General features: G+C 43.0%; 1 protein-coding gene across 2 annotated transcripts; it reads right to left on the reverse strand.

Moving 5' to 3' along the window:
* Positions 1-2,494: 2,494 nt before the first annotated feature.
* AKTIP (AKT interacting protein) lies at positions 2,495-12,444 on the reverse strand. 2 transcript variants are annotated; one of them, XM_008943709.1, is made up of 9 exons: positions 12,337-12,444; positions 10,874-11,079; positions 8,823-8,887; positions 8,643-8,743; positions 7,301-7,389; positions 7,123-7,221; positions 6,798-6,905; positions 6,063-6,123; positions 2,495-3,417 (listed from the first exon to the last, which is right to left on the reverse strand). In XM_008943709.1, the coding sequence occupies exons 1-9, from the start codon at positions 12,376-12,378 to the stop codon at positions 3,307-3,309; spliced, it is 882 nt and encodes a 293-aa protein (XP_008941957.1). In that variant the 5' UTR covers positions 12,379-12,444; the 3' UTR covers positions 2,495-3,306. The 2 variants fall into 2 exon arrangements, with proteins under 2 accessions (XP_008941957.1, XP_008941958.1); XM_008943710.1 differs by having other exon boundaries at positions 2,495-3,414; positions 12,337-12,413.
* Positions 12,445-15,989: the final 3,545 nt, after the last annotated feature.

Raw genomic sequence — 15,989 nt, forward strand, 5'->3', positions numbered from 1 at the left:
AGCACCCGCCTCGCGCCGACAGAGGTGGACCAGGCAGCTTCCCCGCCTGCCAACGCAGGCCAACCACCACACTCTTTGCTTTAAAAACTGAAAAATTAGGTTGGACACACACGCTGGAGCACCAAGCAACTGCTCCAAAGGTTCCTGTGGTGGGCAAGGAAGAAGTGGAAGGACGGAAGGGCCATCTGCTCATCCTCACAGAATGGCCAACCGGGGTGGAGAGAGGCTCATCCTCACAGAATGGCCAACAGGGGTGCAGAGAGAAGCGCTCGCCCTCCCCCAGGCTCCACACGTTTTCCTTCTTTTCTGTGCTGATACAGGTAAAAAATTACACAAGGGTTACAGCTATCTGCTGCCCAAGTCCTGCTCCCACCAAATCACTAACTTCAGCGTGCAAGGTAAAGAATGCACAACCAACGTTACCGAAAACACCTCTAACCATGAAGAGACAGAATGTTCCTGCTATAGGAAGAGTACACAAACCCAAGGGCCAACTCAGAATTCTGCACTCTTCAAAGTTTTTGATGTGAAGACAGATTTTTTTTTTTTTTTTTTTTTTTTTTTTTTTTTTTTTTAACAGTAAGAACAAAGTTCTAGCAAGTCCTAGGCTTTCACTCATTCCTTCCTTCCAAAGGGGCAGGAACAGAAGGGAGAATGCACCACAAAAATGTCAAATCCATGATTTGCACAGGTTCGTTTTGAGGCTGGGAGTTGAACGTTTTGCTCCAACAAGCCACCAGTAGCAGCAAAAGAGCAACACTTGTGTTGGTGTGACACTGCTGGTTTCAGCGCTGCTGCAGGACCAGACACAGCATGTCTCCAAACAGCAGCCACCACTTCCCAACTCCAACAGCCAAACCAATCCCACACCAAATCTGCTGGCTTTACTCTAGTGACCAACACACCAGAGCTCTGGATTGTCTGGGGGGATGGGGCAACACTGATCTAAGTGGAAATACACAGAACTGTTCCTGTACTAAGCCTGTCGGCAGCAGCCCTCAGAGCACCGCTGCAGACTTGCTCCAGACTTCTCTATCCATTTTTATGTGCTGCTGCCTCAACACATCTTCTCAGCTTTAGAACAAGGCTGGATCGAGCTCTGAGCTAGAGAAGACAGGTCTATGTTGAATACAGCAGAAACCAAATTTACTCCAAGTTAACTGCCCCACAAAATCATACCTAGTCACAGGCATCTCACCCAGTGACTGACTCAACCTTGGCAAAACCATCAACCACCAGTTTCAATACAGTTTACAGTAAAGAAAAAACAGTGCATTTAAAGCCCTTAAATATGTTTAAGTCTGCTGTGCTAATCCAGATGACCAGAGCCTGCCAGAGCCCTCAGTTTCCACAGACCCGTACCTCACACACAAGTCAGCAAGAGCTTTCTGAGAGCTGAAGGCAACAGGTCAGTTGCAAATACATTGTTCAGAGGCCCCTGCTTCACGACACACGCTCTGAATTCTTCTTACTTCAACTTTGAATATTTTTCAAGGAGCCACTCTGAATTCAATTTCTCTCATTACACTGAGTATAACTGGATATATGAAGGTACAGGAAGAACATTTCAGCACGTAGTCAAGGACCCAATTCCTGTAACAGACATTTTATAAGATGAGTTAAAGAGGGAAGAGTAGCTCCAAGAACTGCACCTTTGGATCCACTTCCTTCTCTGCCTCAAAGAGCACCCTTGCTCTCTGCACACCCTCTGCATTCTTCTGTCTACAGAGGAATTCCACCAGAGACACTCCAGGCAGCCGCAGGGAACCACTGCATCTCAAAGGCAGAAGCTATGAAGAGTTTAAAGCAACATCATGCAGTAAGATTTCAACAGTATCTGAACAGGAGCAAGTACTTCATTTATGCAATGTGAAGTGCTGCACAGAAACCACTCAAGTCATCCTTAACAGCACATTAAATTCATCATTTTGGTATATGCTAACACATAACTTGTGAAGTCTTTGTCTGTTTCCTTAAGAGCAAAGAAGTTGTTCTCAAAGGGAACAGGGAAAGGTCATTATACGACAAGTGGATTTAGCTTGTCAGATTAAAACAAAAGACGAAACCCCCGAGACACACCGCACCGCTCGGTACCCTGCCCAGCCACCTGCTCAAGGTTACCTGTGAAGTCACTACTCCTTGTTCCCAGCCAGCAGGGTCTGCACTAATGCCATCAGTGCAGGGCTGAGGAGCCCGAGGGAAAGCAGCCCAGCTGTAAAGGGTTAACGTCACAGGGTTTGAAAGGAAAGGCAACAATAAGGCCTTATAGCATCTGGCAGACTCTAGTGAAAGGAAGAAGGTTCTGTCCTGAGCTCAGACACTTCAGTAACAGGTTTTCCTGCAGGTGGAACAGAACTGTGCTTGGACGGTCTCCCCACAGTGCCCTCCTGCTGGTGTGACCACCCTGCACTCGGGCAGCACCCACGGCCGGGAGCTCCCACCCGGCTCCAGCTCTGCTGCACCTCCACGACAGACACACAGAGGGACAAACGCCAGACCACGGTTTCTTTTTATTTTAAGATGTCACTATCAACACACATTAGCCAAACTATCCTATTTAACACCCTAGGAACCTAGGGAATCTAAAATCCTTTAAGATTTTATTAGCTCAAGGGACCACCATTAAAAGCTTTAGTTTTAGTGTTTATGTAATAAAAGCCTAGCACGCCTGACATGCTGCTTCCACCCTGTCAGACTAATGTGCGCTTTAGTGACTATAGCCATTTACAAATCAATCATACATCATACATCATCCCCAGCTTTATCTCTGGAAAGTGCTAAATGGAGTCAATGAACCGTTTATTTACAAATTCAAATCCTAATATATTTACAATAGAAATCAGAAGTATTTAAAACCATTAAATATAGTGTTTAACTCTGCTATATTAGTTTACATGAACACAGCTTACCTCTGGCATCATATTCCCAATGCTAATATTTCTGCCAGTAATTTAAGATTTTTTAAAAATAATTGCTGTTCCTGGAGGGAAAAAATAAAAGCTTAAAAACCAACCCAAAACCTCCAGGCATTTCAGAGCCCTGAGGAATTACCCACCCTACACAGTCTTCAGGCAGAAGTACTGCAGTGTTCAAGAGAGACTTCCAAGCTCCAGGCAAGCCTTTAAAACCTAATGCACGTGTAAAACATCGAGTCAGTAATCCATGGAACAGGTTTACTGGAGTCGCTGCTACCGTTCAGATTTTACTAATCCGTAGTCAAGAAGGAAACTGCTGCTCTGCTGTTTCTCCCTCCATTACATTCCCTCCACCCACAGAAAGTGTTTTGTGCACCACAGTCCAGAAGAGCTAAGTAGGCACCGTCTTCTCCTCTTTGCTGAAGGGCTGCACGGAGCCAGGCTTTACCCACGACAGGCCAGAGACGTGTGTGCCTTTGCAGTGCTGATCTTCTGCCTTCTTCTAGGTAGACAAAGAAGTCAGAATTATCGCATACCCCAAGCCCTCCTACGTGCCTCCCCGCCCACTCTACTTTTGGCAAATACAAGCATGAAAGAGGCCAGCACGCATGGTTTGCTCAGGGAGGAAGAGCAGCACGGCTACTGGTTGGTTCCTGGGAATGCGTGTGGCATCTGCAGAGCCACCCCAACGTCACAGCTGAGTTTTAATGACTCTGTTCATGTGCTGCTACCCCACCACGCCGTAAGATTCAGAAGTACTCTGTGAATAGTGCCTTTCACTTCATGGCTACAGCTCAGCACTACTGTGAGCCAAATTTCTTTTCTACAGACAGAAGCGTCAATCCAAATCAGAACGTCCCTGTCATCAACCCGACGTTCTAACGGCAGCCACCTCCCTGTGGTGCAGGGCGTACCATGGAGGAGCAGCCCACCCTCTGAAGGCTTCTGAGCACACATTCACACGCCCAAGTGGCAACTGACACCTTTACTAGACCATGGAGTTTCTCAAAGCTTTCCAAGGATGGTCCTTCCCTTCCCTGTGCAGTGACCATAGCTAAATGCCTGAACAGTAACTATTTCTACCCAACACAGAGAACATTTCAGACTGCCTATTGCCATTTAGAATACAAAAAAAAAGCTCCAATTTGGGCAAGAAAGATGAGATTGAAAGTAGTTTAAGAAGCAGCTGAGTAAATCAGATGCTGACTCCAGCAGGTCAAAGAGACAGAACAGCTTGGAGGTTGTGTACCAGGAACTAGCCCTGCCTCCACACTGCTACAGGCTCCTCAGAGCACCTGAATGCCAACCGCCTCAAACCTGGAATGACACAGCAGGCTCTAGAAAGCAATAATTACGTGAGCAGACTTCGCCAGACTACGGGAAGCCTTTTGCCTGAAAAAGTACATGAAGTCAGCAAGAAGACTGAAATTGCACTTGTGTCCCTGCCCACGCTCTGTGCAAAAGGTGACAGAACTACCGCAGCGTGTCAGACGGGGGCAAACCAGAGGGGTGACCCCCCGTGGAGCTGCCTGCCGCAGGCTGCGCGGGGGACAGCACTTGGCCAAAGTCACACGCTCAGCAGGGGGCTGGGACACCGCTGCCTTTCCTGGGCTACAGGTCTGGAGGGGCCTGGTTGCTCCCCAAGGCACAGGAATAACAGGGTAATAAAAAAGGATCCAGGGCTGCAGAAGGGAAAGGCAGGACACGGGATTAGGGAATTCCTTTTACGGGGAACAAAGAGAATGTTCTCAGCTACTCTGATATTTTGGAACATACCTAAGGCACAGAAGTTGGGCCATTCTTGCTGTCAACAAACTACTCCAGAGACTCAATTGCCACACAAGCCATAGTTACTGAAAATGTTAGGTTTTGATTTAAAAGAAATTAATATTTAAAAGAAATTAAAGTGCATCTCCAAAGAAAAGGGACAAGAGAAAAGTCACTGTTTGCTATCAGTCTCTGAGACAGTATCACATCCCTTCCATTTCAAGCACCTCAGCCTGTCTTCTCTTTAGATCTTGGATTTAAAGGGTAAGAAACAAGGAGACAGAGAATGGAGGAGAAGGGGAAAAAAAAAGAATTTTAAAAAAAGTAAAAGTATTTTTTAAGTTGCTGTAAGAATATTAGGAAGTCAGAACCTGATCAAAGTATTTTCCTGTGTGTTCTAAGGCTTGAGAAAGGCCACCTCACCTCAAGTTACTCTGCCAGTGGGAACGCTGCCACACTGAGCTTACAGGCTGCATACTGTATGGAGATTAATGTAAAAATCTCATACATGCCAGAGGATGAGCAAGAACATGAGTTAAAGCTGGCAGCAAGGAAGAGTGACATTTTTTTAATTTCCTTGCATTTCCTTGCCAGCCCAGCAAAGATACCAGCCACCATTTAAGAATCCCTAGGCACTGCAAGTGGATTGACTTGTCACACCACTCAGCACAGACTCAGAATTGTTGTTTGCCAGCTCTTGTCAAATGCAAAGAAATAATTAAAAAAAAAACCAAAACAACAAACACCCCAAAACAACGCACCCCCTTCCCCCAAAGATAAAGGTGTGGCTCAGGTGAAAGCCATATGGACTGACACACTCTTGCTGTATCATAAGTGCACCTTGGAACAGAAGGAACCCTTCAATTAGCTCCTGTTTCTTACAAGAAATCAGTAGCGTTAGATATGTGAGCCAAGTACACTGCTTGTGCTGCTTCAAAAAGCTCAGAATGAGAAGAAAGCCCTCTTTCTTTTTGATTTGATTCGGTGATGAGATCTCTCAGCAGAAGAGAACGAAGAAGTTGGGGACTGTCAGGTTACGCAGAAGTGGTAACAACCACGGCGAGTAAAGGACAAGCTAATGGGCAGTCAGAAAAATCTCCTCCTTCCCTCCCCTAAACAAAAAAGATATCTGCCAAGTGTGCCAACAGTTGTACTAAAAAAGCTTTCTAGCTGGCTAAATGATTAATTGCTTGACACAGTGGAGTTAGGACAGTGACATAACTGCTTAGTTAGGAGAGCCAACCAGTTTCAGCACGTCTGCTGATCCAAGAGAGGGGTGGAATAAGGTCTAGTACACATTCACCAAAGAGACAGAGAATCCTTTTTCCCTTATCAAGCAACAAAGCCTTACTGCAGTGAAAATCTGGACTTCGTGCTTACCTTCTGAGTCAACATCTTCTCTCTAGCTTCATCATGTATAGCTGGATTCCATGGAGAAAAACTACAGAGAAAGTATAGTTATATCTTAATTTGCTGTTTTGCAAACTGTAGCACAGACAGCAGAAAGCAATTTTCCCCGTCTGAATTTGTTGAATTCCAAGTTAACTACAAGTCTGAGTTTTTAGTGTTAAAACAAAAATAAGAACTAAGTTCAGGTTGTCATGCATCTTTTCTTTAGGTTTTAATTTTTGTTTGCAGGGAGAACTGGCAATTCAGCAGGTCCTACATGAAATATTGCTCATATTCACCACAGAGCTGACTGCTCTGTCCCACATGCAGTCAAGTTCAAAAGTGTTTTAAAAGTATGAGCAAAGCTATAGCCACACAAATTTGGTTCAGGAAAGCCCAAACCCCATATTTACTCCATGGGTATCTCTGCTTGAGGGAGGTGGGGTGTTTGGAGGTTTTTCTTCATTTGTTTGTTTGGGATTTTGTTGAGACTTTTTAAAGTCTTGGTTGCTTAGTGAAAAAACAGTAAACACAAGTGTCTGATCATGTTTAAGATTCACTCAATACTAAGCAGAAGGAAACAAGGGTAGGAATACCCAAAGCATTTCCATACCTGCAAGAAAAAATAGGTCAGTCAACCTGGCACAGAAAGGCTTCAAATCAACAACTATACCAAAACTTGCTCTCAAAATGTCAGGAGATGGTGAATTTGCTTGTGGTACTTACACAATTGCATAGGGATCTTCTATTTTGGGCTGATCAAATAAATGACTGCTGCATAGTTTGACACTGTCCACCACTTTACTTTTGAACAGCTGAATGTCTTTTTCATACCTGCAAGAGAGAAGTAACGTCAAATAATAGCAAGTGGGCACAGGTTTGCTCTAGAAGCACAGACAGAGTTGGCAAAGCCTCGACTTTAGTTCCTAGCGCAACCAGCTCTGGAGGTACAGAGCGTGAACTGGTAAATAATTTTAGAAACCTCTTGTTTCTGCAAGTGTGTGCAAAAATCTCTTAAAAGACCAAGTCTAAACACATGGAAGACACTTACAGCACTGCAGCCTCAGGGTTCAGAGGACTAGTTGTATCAATCTTATAGAAGACTCTGCGAGCATACATTAGCACTTGCCATATGTGATTATGATTCCGCCTAAAAAAAAAAAAAAAAACACTATGAAGAAAGGACCCAACTTTTATTTCAAATTATACATCAATATACTATCACTAACCTCCATTTTGCAAATGCTCTTTTCACATCCAGTTCACCAGACAAAGGATCTACTAGCGGATGGAAGACAGGCAGATCAAAAACCAAGCGCTGCATTAGAAAAAAGAAATTCATTACGACAACTTCAACCCTAATGCTAAACCCCCTGGGAGAAGGTCAGCCAGATCTTCCTTCCAAATACTAATTAACTGTCATGGCATTAAAGGAAAGCAACCTGAAGGGACTTATACAACTGTGGAACTGTAACCCAACACACCCATGTTACATGCAGGGTCTTGTCCTCTCTCACATGGTTATCACCGAATCAGGAAACTAATCCAGCTAACTGCACAGGCACCCCTGCCAGCACAGGTAATAATGTCACATAAAATCAGATTAGAGTTCTTCTGGTTTAGCTATTTGTGACTGAAAGCTTTTCAGATACTTGAGCTACAACCTACACTTTTTTTATCCTACACATTTTTAAGTACACTGTACAGTGACACCACAGACTCTGCAGTTCTGTACAGGTGGTTTCCTTTGGTGTTTTTACATTCTTCCAAAAGAAAATTTAATTTCAACAGGAAGGTTTTAAAGCCCTCTGCCAGCAAAAGAATGATGGCTGTAAGAGAGACACTATAGTCTAGCCTCTGAAAGAAACTTCTTCCTACTAGTTCTGTTCTTGTAAAGATGATAGCTTTACACCAAACCTGACACCAAGCAGACAGCTTCCTGACAGTGCAGCAGTTACATACACCTGTCCCCAAATGAAGCTCTGGCAGAAATCTGGCCAAGAGGGGCAGCTGCTCTGCTCAACGTTGGAGAGTCAGATTGCCACATGATTTTTATTTTTATTTTTTAATAGATGTAATAACTTGGCTACCTCTCCCTAAAGAAAAAAAGAGAAAGCAGAGATGGAAGGTAACACTATACTGTCTATCTCCTTTTCCCTTTGTTTCATCTATGCTCTACTCAAGTTCTTCTAGTTCTTTGTTTCAATGTAATTTAGAAAAGAGACAGGCAATAAATCTTGCAGTACTACAGCAAGCACAGTACCCGTGCCTGGATTTTACATTCCATTATACCACTACTGAGAACTTGGAAAAAAATCAGATAAAAAAAATGGTTACCTAATACTCTAACGTATCCAACCTCAGGAAGTTCACTCTACAGCAGCCTCAGTAATCACACGATTCCTCCCCAGATGTTAGGAAGTACATACAAGATATCACAAATGAGCCCAGCCAACTGAATTAGTCCAAGGAAATAAGAAGCTAATTGGTGCATTAGGTTTAACAAAAAGTCATACTTAAAACACCAGAAAACACAAAAACCCCAAGACACACACACACACAACCACTTACCGGGCAGTCTCCATCTGGGTAATTATCAGGAATATAGACAGTAAATTTAAATACACCATCCTGGTAGAGCCCATGTCTTATGAATATTACACCAAACCACACTGCAAGTAAGAAAGTTTGCTTGAGTGAAAGAATTTTTATACATATGTATAAAAGGTTAAAAGTTGAGTTTAAACTTACTTAACGCTGATCGGTAAGATGGCTGGACGTAGACACCGGGCAGTTTCTGCTTTACAACCAAGGTACTGCAATGAGAATCAGGTTTTAGAACAGCTCCACAACAACACTAAATCTACAGCAGGCTGACAACAGTAAGCCCAGAACACACCACAGAAGGCTTAACATGGGACTGCTTCCACCAAATTACACTCAATATCCAGGGGCACATTTCTCACAGGAGAAGGTGGCAGAAAACTTGTGAAACTATAATCTTTCACTCTTGCTTTTCCTGTCCCTCCATTTGAAGACTTACTAACAGGGAACATTATTTTTTTCCTAATAAAAGTGTAAGTAGAGAAGTAGAAATAAAGTCCTTCCCCAGCAGATGCATTTAAGGCATATCAGTACTGAAATTTCCACTTTTCAACTGAATCCCCAGTTTCAAAGTAAAGAAGAAAAAAAAATTACATAATTTTGAATACAGATTTGCAGTCAGTTGTAATTAATACTGAAATGTGACCAAACTTTAACCTCAATTTTAAACAAGTAGTTTTTCAGTTTTAGATGAGATTATGCTGCAGGTAAAACAGAAATTACACGGGCAACTGACAAAAAGTAACAGAAAATAAAAAGGACAGTCAAGAAGCAGAGTATACTAGAGACCCGACTGCTTGATTCCAGGCATGCCATTAACAGGCTGGACCAAGCCATTTTCCCCAGCCTGCACTTTGCCATTTCACTTCTTGGGATGACAATCCAGTCACAGTCTTCAGTCATCTATGACCAGTGCATTATGAAAAGAGTTTCTACCTCTCCCTTTGCCTTTTAAGAGATTCCATTTGATAACCAACAGTACTACCAGGGCAAAATGTGCTAGTTTTACTATTTTTCAAATCGATGCATACAAGCAGTTGCTAGTAAGTTTAAGCAGATGTAATTGCATGGTATGCAGATTCTACAGAATACCATTATAAACCAAATTAGTCACTGGTTTTTCAGTTATTTGGCATATAGGTTCATTAAATTGAACTCCGCACGCTTGCACAAATAAACAATAAACTTAAAGCAAAATACTAACATAGTTCTCTCTGCTTACAATTTCCATAAAATTATTTCCCTAACAACTAATTTGTTGAACTAGAAGAGTTTACACTATGACATCAATATAATTTTGCACGCTGCAGAAGAAAAACATCCTTCTCAAATTAAGAAGTCAGGGTCAGTTCCCTGAAAAAAAAAAGATTAATGTTTTGAGAGTTCTCACTTTCCGTTTAATGGTTAAGTGCAAGAGCTGAGACTTAGTGTTGCATAAGGACTCCAGGGATTTCATTCCAAAAGGCACTACATACTTGAGAATCCAGTATGTCTATTACAGAGGAAGTCCCTTCTACTTTGTAGCACAAAAACAAGTTTATGTAACTTTATATAACTGGAAAGTTTTGCAGACATACAGATAGGCTACAGATCGCTAGATTGCACCAAATGCAACCAATTTTTTAAATTGTTTAAATTGCACAAAGTCCTCCTTCCTGAGTTTTGTGTCAGGTATCACTGACAGGAAGGAATCCAGTCTTCCTAGCCTGCATTTCATAAGCCATATCAGGTGGCGTTCAAGTGTTCCACGTAACAACTGAAGGAAGTTCCCACATTCTAACTCCATCAGACAGCACCAAACACTCATAACCATCTTCCCACTACACACCTGCTTGCTTCTATTCTAATACTCATTTCAAAAACTCAGTATTTCTGACCAAAAAGCTACTTGGGTAACTGATGACAGTAACTAAACCATGTGTTTATATGTGTTTACTTCAAGACTGAAAAATTTAAGAATTCAGAGAAGCACATCTAAACACACACAATCTCATCTCCTTTTCCTCTCCCCTTCTACCTCATGAGATTGAGACTGCTGCTCCAGGAAAAGAATTCTGTAGAAGTGGAGTTTTGCTACCTTCTTCAAGGCTTATGGCAGAGACACCACACAAGAACTAGATCCCTGCGTGTTTTTTACCCACTGAAGCATAAACCCAGCAACCTAAAAATACAAAAAAAAAAAACCAGTGGAAACATACAATTCTGCAAGGAGGGAATACTCCAGATAAAAAGGCCCATAAGAAGCGTGGGTTCCATTTGTCGACTGGGATGACGTGGCAGGAGAAGCAGGCTTGGTTATTGGCACAGCATTCTTTGGAATAGAAGGCAACTGTTTCTTCGTAGAGGCTCGTAGAGGACTCGTTCGCAGCTCTCCACTCAGAGTTTTCTCTTCAGCGTCGGGTCTCTGTTAGATGAAAAGAGAACCATGAGATTACAGGCCATGTTTCATAACTATTTAATATCCAAACATATTTTAAAACAGGTTTAAACCCAGCCTCACTAATAACAAGTTTGGCCAATGAAATGTATCTTGGGTTTCAGTTTTCTAATGCTTGGTGGTGTCTCTTTGGGTTTTGTTTTACAATAGACTTTTACTCAATCAAACCTAGCCTGCAAGTGCAAAAAGTAAACAATGCCAGATAGGAAATCTGCAGATTAGGACAAATGCTTAAGGAGGCTTACATTTATTTAGAAACTGGAACCAGACAGTATATAACATTAGCTTAGAAGTCAATCTATTTCTAGCACACAGTGCACAGAGATAAATAATTTCTACTGACAAGCATCCTTGCACTGTGGACTTCAAAGAGTCTTTAGAAGCAGTGTAGTAGAGCTGAGATGAAATAAGAAGTTTCTGCAGAAAATTTCATGTATTTCACTTCCTGTCTATGCTTCAGGCACCAACATCCATCCCCTTGGAACTGATCCTGTAGCCCACTCTCACTGTAAAAGAATCACCATTTGACAGCAGTATCAAATTTAAATAGGTTTGCTACAGCAACCTTTTTATGCCTATGCTGCCTTTTATTGAAAAAGAAAACAAACAAACCAACCTTTCTACTTAATTGGTCACTGCTAGCCAACACTGTACTACCTGCAGACCTTTCAACGTGGCTAGATGTGGTGCCTATAGGCATGGTCTAAGCATTTTGAAGTGCTTGAGACTTGGACTAGTAACTACACCTGTATGTCAGAAGCTTCATCGATGAAGTGACACAAGCACTGAACACCCGAGAAGTGAATAACCCCAGGACTATCACATTTTTTTCACTGGTACAATCTGAAGCAGCAATAGTGCAACGGAGGCAGTTTTGTTAACACTCCCTGCACACCCGACACCTGGCTAAGCTCAATTTAAGGCAGTACGCAAATGCCCTAAGACACAAGCGCTTCAACCATTTGAACAGGTTTGTTTCATCTTTCCTACTTAAAAGATGCTGTAGACAAGAAAAGTCAACAAATTCTGGAATAGCCTCCATCCACAGGCACATTCCAGTTCATGCAGCTCAAAGCTAGATTACACTTTTGTTGAAGGAGACCGTGATCCTTGGGATAAAATACACGCTCCAGAAATATTTGTAGATCATCTGACGGTCTTTTCCAAAACTGCTGCCACCCCTCAAAGCACGTTAACACCCTATGACAGCCACTCATTAAATACCTTGCGCACAGAACTTGTAGACATGCTCCAGAAAGGGTTCATAACGTGTACTCCAAATAAAGGGCTGCAGCTTCTGTGTCTTCAGAGTGTCCTCAGGCCTCTCTGGTTTATATCCTAAAAATACACAGAATTAATATGCATTCTAAGAGATAAATAGGACTCAATATATAAATAGGATTCAGATCTAATTCTGCAGCCAGCTTTGTGTTTCTGTAACTTCAGAACAGAATTTGTTGTGGTTAAGACTGACGACAGTTACAATTGCCAAAGCTCTGTTACACATAGATAATACTGCCCTGACTCCAGCACAATAGTATATTGTCTATGAAATAATGTCTGTGTGTGAATCTGTCTTCTTTCTGCTAGAAAGACACTGCAGAATTCTGCGCACCATGTTTTGTCTGGCTAACTGGAAAAAAAAAAGACCATTTCTTGGCTCAGCACTATCAAGAAAGATCCTCCACACGTGCAAATATTTAAAAGTGATCCCAGCACTTCAGCCGGGCAGTGCCGCACGGTGCAGGGCTGTCCCTTGCACCCACTGCTGACTCTGCATGCTCCTGCAGCACTCCCGCTTGGAAAAGCCTCTGGCATGCCCACGGAAAAAGGGAAAGAGATGAGCCTCTCACTGAGTCTGCACCACGTACGCCTCACTTTGTTTCCAGCTGCATTGGAACACCACCAGAAAAAGACGAAGCCACAGAACAGAGACGTTTTTCTGTAGCTTATTTAAGGGTTTCATCAGTAGCACTAAGGCTTAGTGCTCTTCAGAACAGCAGCTCAACAATAAGGACTTCAGCAGCATTCACTGTGTCATCTGCTGTAGGTGTCCTTGGGTTTTTCTCTCTTTTTTCCTTTTTTATTTTTGTAAAGTCTCGCTGTTGTTTGTGCAAGAACTCTCTACAGCACCTCTCATCTGGCACAGCTTATTTCCTCCACTCTTCTTTTTCCCCCCCCAGTTCTCCTAGTTAACCTTCCCACTCCCCCATTTCTGTTACATTTACTAAGGTTTTGAGGCAATTCACGCAATTTCTTTAATAGGAATTTGCACAGCACTGACTGAGGCAACCCATAGGATGTGAGCGAAGCAGAAAGAATAGCACAGGCTTCTGTTGGGGTCAACAAAGTTTTTCTGCAGTAAGTAGCTGACCTGCTGCTTTCATTCGTTTATAGAGTAAATGGTAACATTATGATCAAAAAGTCTTCCTTCTAGGAAAATAAATGCCCATCTTGTTAAAAGAAAAAACAAACAACAGACAATTTTTCCAAATAAAGTCTAGCAATGGTAAATTTTTAAAAGAAACATTGATATCAAATCATAGGTATCTTTCTAGACTATACAGCAGCCAAGCATTCAAAAAATGCAAGCACCACTCAGGAAAGTAATGAAAATTAATTAACTTCCCCACCCCAAAATTATCTCAGACATTCCAGTAGGCGATTCCTCCAGGTATTTTTCCACTTCAGCAGCCAGAGAGCCTCACATCCTTTGGAGTCAGTGCAAACAGGAGGCATAGCACGGCTCCTGCGCCAGGCATGCCCTGCAACCCGGGAGATGGCGTTTTCCCTTCCTCCCACCTCCGGTCTGGAGAGCAGAGCTGTGCCAGAGGGTGAGGCCAGGGGCCTCTGCTCTTCCGTGACACCCAGCCAGACTCAGCAAGACAGCAAGATGCCTGGCTGGGAAGGTACAGGACATGTCCTCGGGAAACTCCGGCATAACCAGAGGCTGGAGGAACTGATGCACAGAAAGCACCCAAACACCCAGGCTTGCACAAGAGAGGGAAGTGCTGGAAGCTGAGGTACAGGCTGGAAAACAATTAGCTGGAATCTCAACCAATTATGGGATTTGAGTGGAATTTTTTTCTTTGTTTGCTTTGGGCTGGTGTTTTTCTAAGGCTGGGTAATATAAATGGCATTACTCCAGAACCAGAGACATCAGACACAGGAGCTGAGCAGGTCAAAGAATCACGTATGTGGCTAAAATCCAACCTAAGCTATTAGCAGTGAAGCTTCCTAACTGGTGCTAGATGGACTTCAGTCACTGACTCCACCTTGCAAGAAGCAGCTGTGCACCTCGGTACACTTCCAGCTTTCTTAACAGCTTTTTGCTACACACATGCCTATCCACAAGCTATTAAAAGCAGTTTATGTCTCCAAATAAAATATTTTAGCTCCAGTTAAACTACAGAATAACTTCCAGAGATTCCCCTGCACAGAGATCTTTTATCCAGTTGCTTGCCTTTAATAAGTCAGACATAGTACTGTCTTAAATTTATGGTTAAACTGTCACCAGTCTCATTTACTTGTTAAAATACTACTCATAACAGAGAACTAAAAACCTCAGATACCAGCTTTCCAGAGGAGGGTCATTTAAAAACTTTGTAAAGGTGTTTTAGAATTCATTTAATCACACTCATTTCTTCTAGGTATGGTACATGGAGGTGGAGAATGGTCCTAGTATAGGAAACTTTTCTGTAGCCACTTAATAGTGCCTTCCCTTGCAGTGTCTACTGCAAGGTACCCACCATTGTGGTGCCTCATGGTGCTGTAACCACTGGGACCACCAGCTTCCCGAAAGAACCCAATACACTCTTCCCTTTTTATAAAAAGGGAATAAATACATCCATCACCCTGTCCCCCTTCACACTATCATCATTCACACTGCCTCATCTAAGAAGAGGCTTAATAGTGTGCCGCTCAGTAATACATTCTACTAATTTTTATTGTTCAAGAACAGAAGGTGACAGCAACCCTCCTTTCAAATCCTCCTTGTTGGACAGGCCTTCTAGCTTCCATACAGCACCACGTTACTACTGTCCTACAGCACCTGGACCAGGAAAGGCACCTGCTGCCAAGCACAGCATTGCATTGTGCCAAGGCATTCAACACAGCGGAGCAGCCACAGCAGTGCCAACTCACGCACTACTTCATCTAAAATGCTTCCAAACACAAACCTATTGCTAATGAAAACAAAAACTTTAATTATTTAGCTTTTACATCTTTTCCTTCCCATTAGGGATCACCTCTACTATCCATACCTACTGTCAGAGCATGTGTCATACTTTTCCCCTGTCATCAGCAGCGTCATTAGATTCAGTACAGCACTAAACTAATTGAATAAACATGTCCTCTGCCTGGGACAGAGCACTTTATGTAAATACTTTCTGGAAACATAAGCAATTTATCAAGAAAAAAAAAAAATGTATAACGCATGTACATATATGTTTCTCTGTCTTTTAATCTGTACCTAAAAGGGAAGGAGAACAAAGAGGACGGATTAGGCAGAGCACTAGAGACCAGAACATGTTGATCACACCACTATTACACGTCTGTTCAGCAATGGTAACCACCAGCTTACAGGAGAACTTATTCCTTCTCAGCACAGCTACTCCTGATCCTCCTGGGACTCAAGAGCTTTACCAGCCCACACCTTAATCTGGACAACAAGGGAGTCTGAAGGAATGCTGGCAGCGAACAGGAAGGCCGGCCAGTCAAGCCTGTTCGCCAACTCCTCCTCCGCAGGTGGCTGACACCTTCCACGCCGACACCTGCTGCGGGGGCTGCGGTCCTCGCACGCTTCCCGGCGAAACCCTGCCCCACGCCAGCACCCCCAGCTCCTGCCCGACAGCTGAGAGGCGAAGGGAGGCAGGGGG

The sequence above is a fragment of the Merops nubicus genome, unplaced genomic scaffold (assembly GCF_000691845.1).
Source record: "Merops nubicus isolate BGI_N331 unplaced genomic scaffold, ASM69184v1 scaffold40447, whole genome shotgun sequence".
Classification (NCBI taxonomy): Eukaryota; Metazoa; Chordata; class Aves; order Coraciiformes; family Meropidae; genus Merops; species Merops nubicus.

What these genes read in the sequence shown, in the direction of transcription:
- AKTIP (XM_008943709.1), bottom strand. Translation starts at nt 12,378, where the DNA reads ATGAACCCTTTCTGGAGCATGTCTACAAGTTCTGTGCGCAAG. An exon ending in CTACAAGTTCTGTGCGCAAG is followed by an intron (nt 11,080 to 12,336) that starts GTATTTAATGAG and finishes TTCATCTAACAG; the next exon opens with AGACCCGACGCTGAAGAGAA. An exon ending in GAAGATCCCTATGCAATTGT is followed by an intron (nt 6,124 to 6,797) that starts GTAAGTACCACA and finishes CTTTCTCTGTAG; the next exon opens with TTTTTCTCCATGGAATCCAG.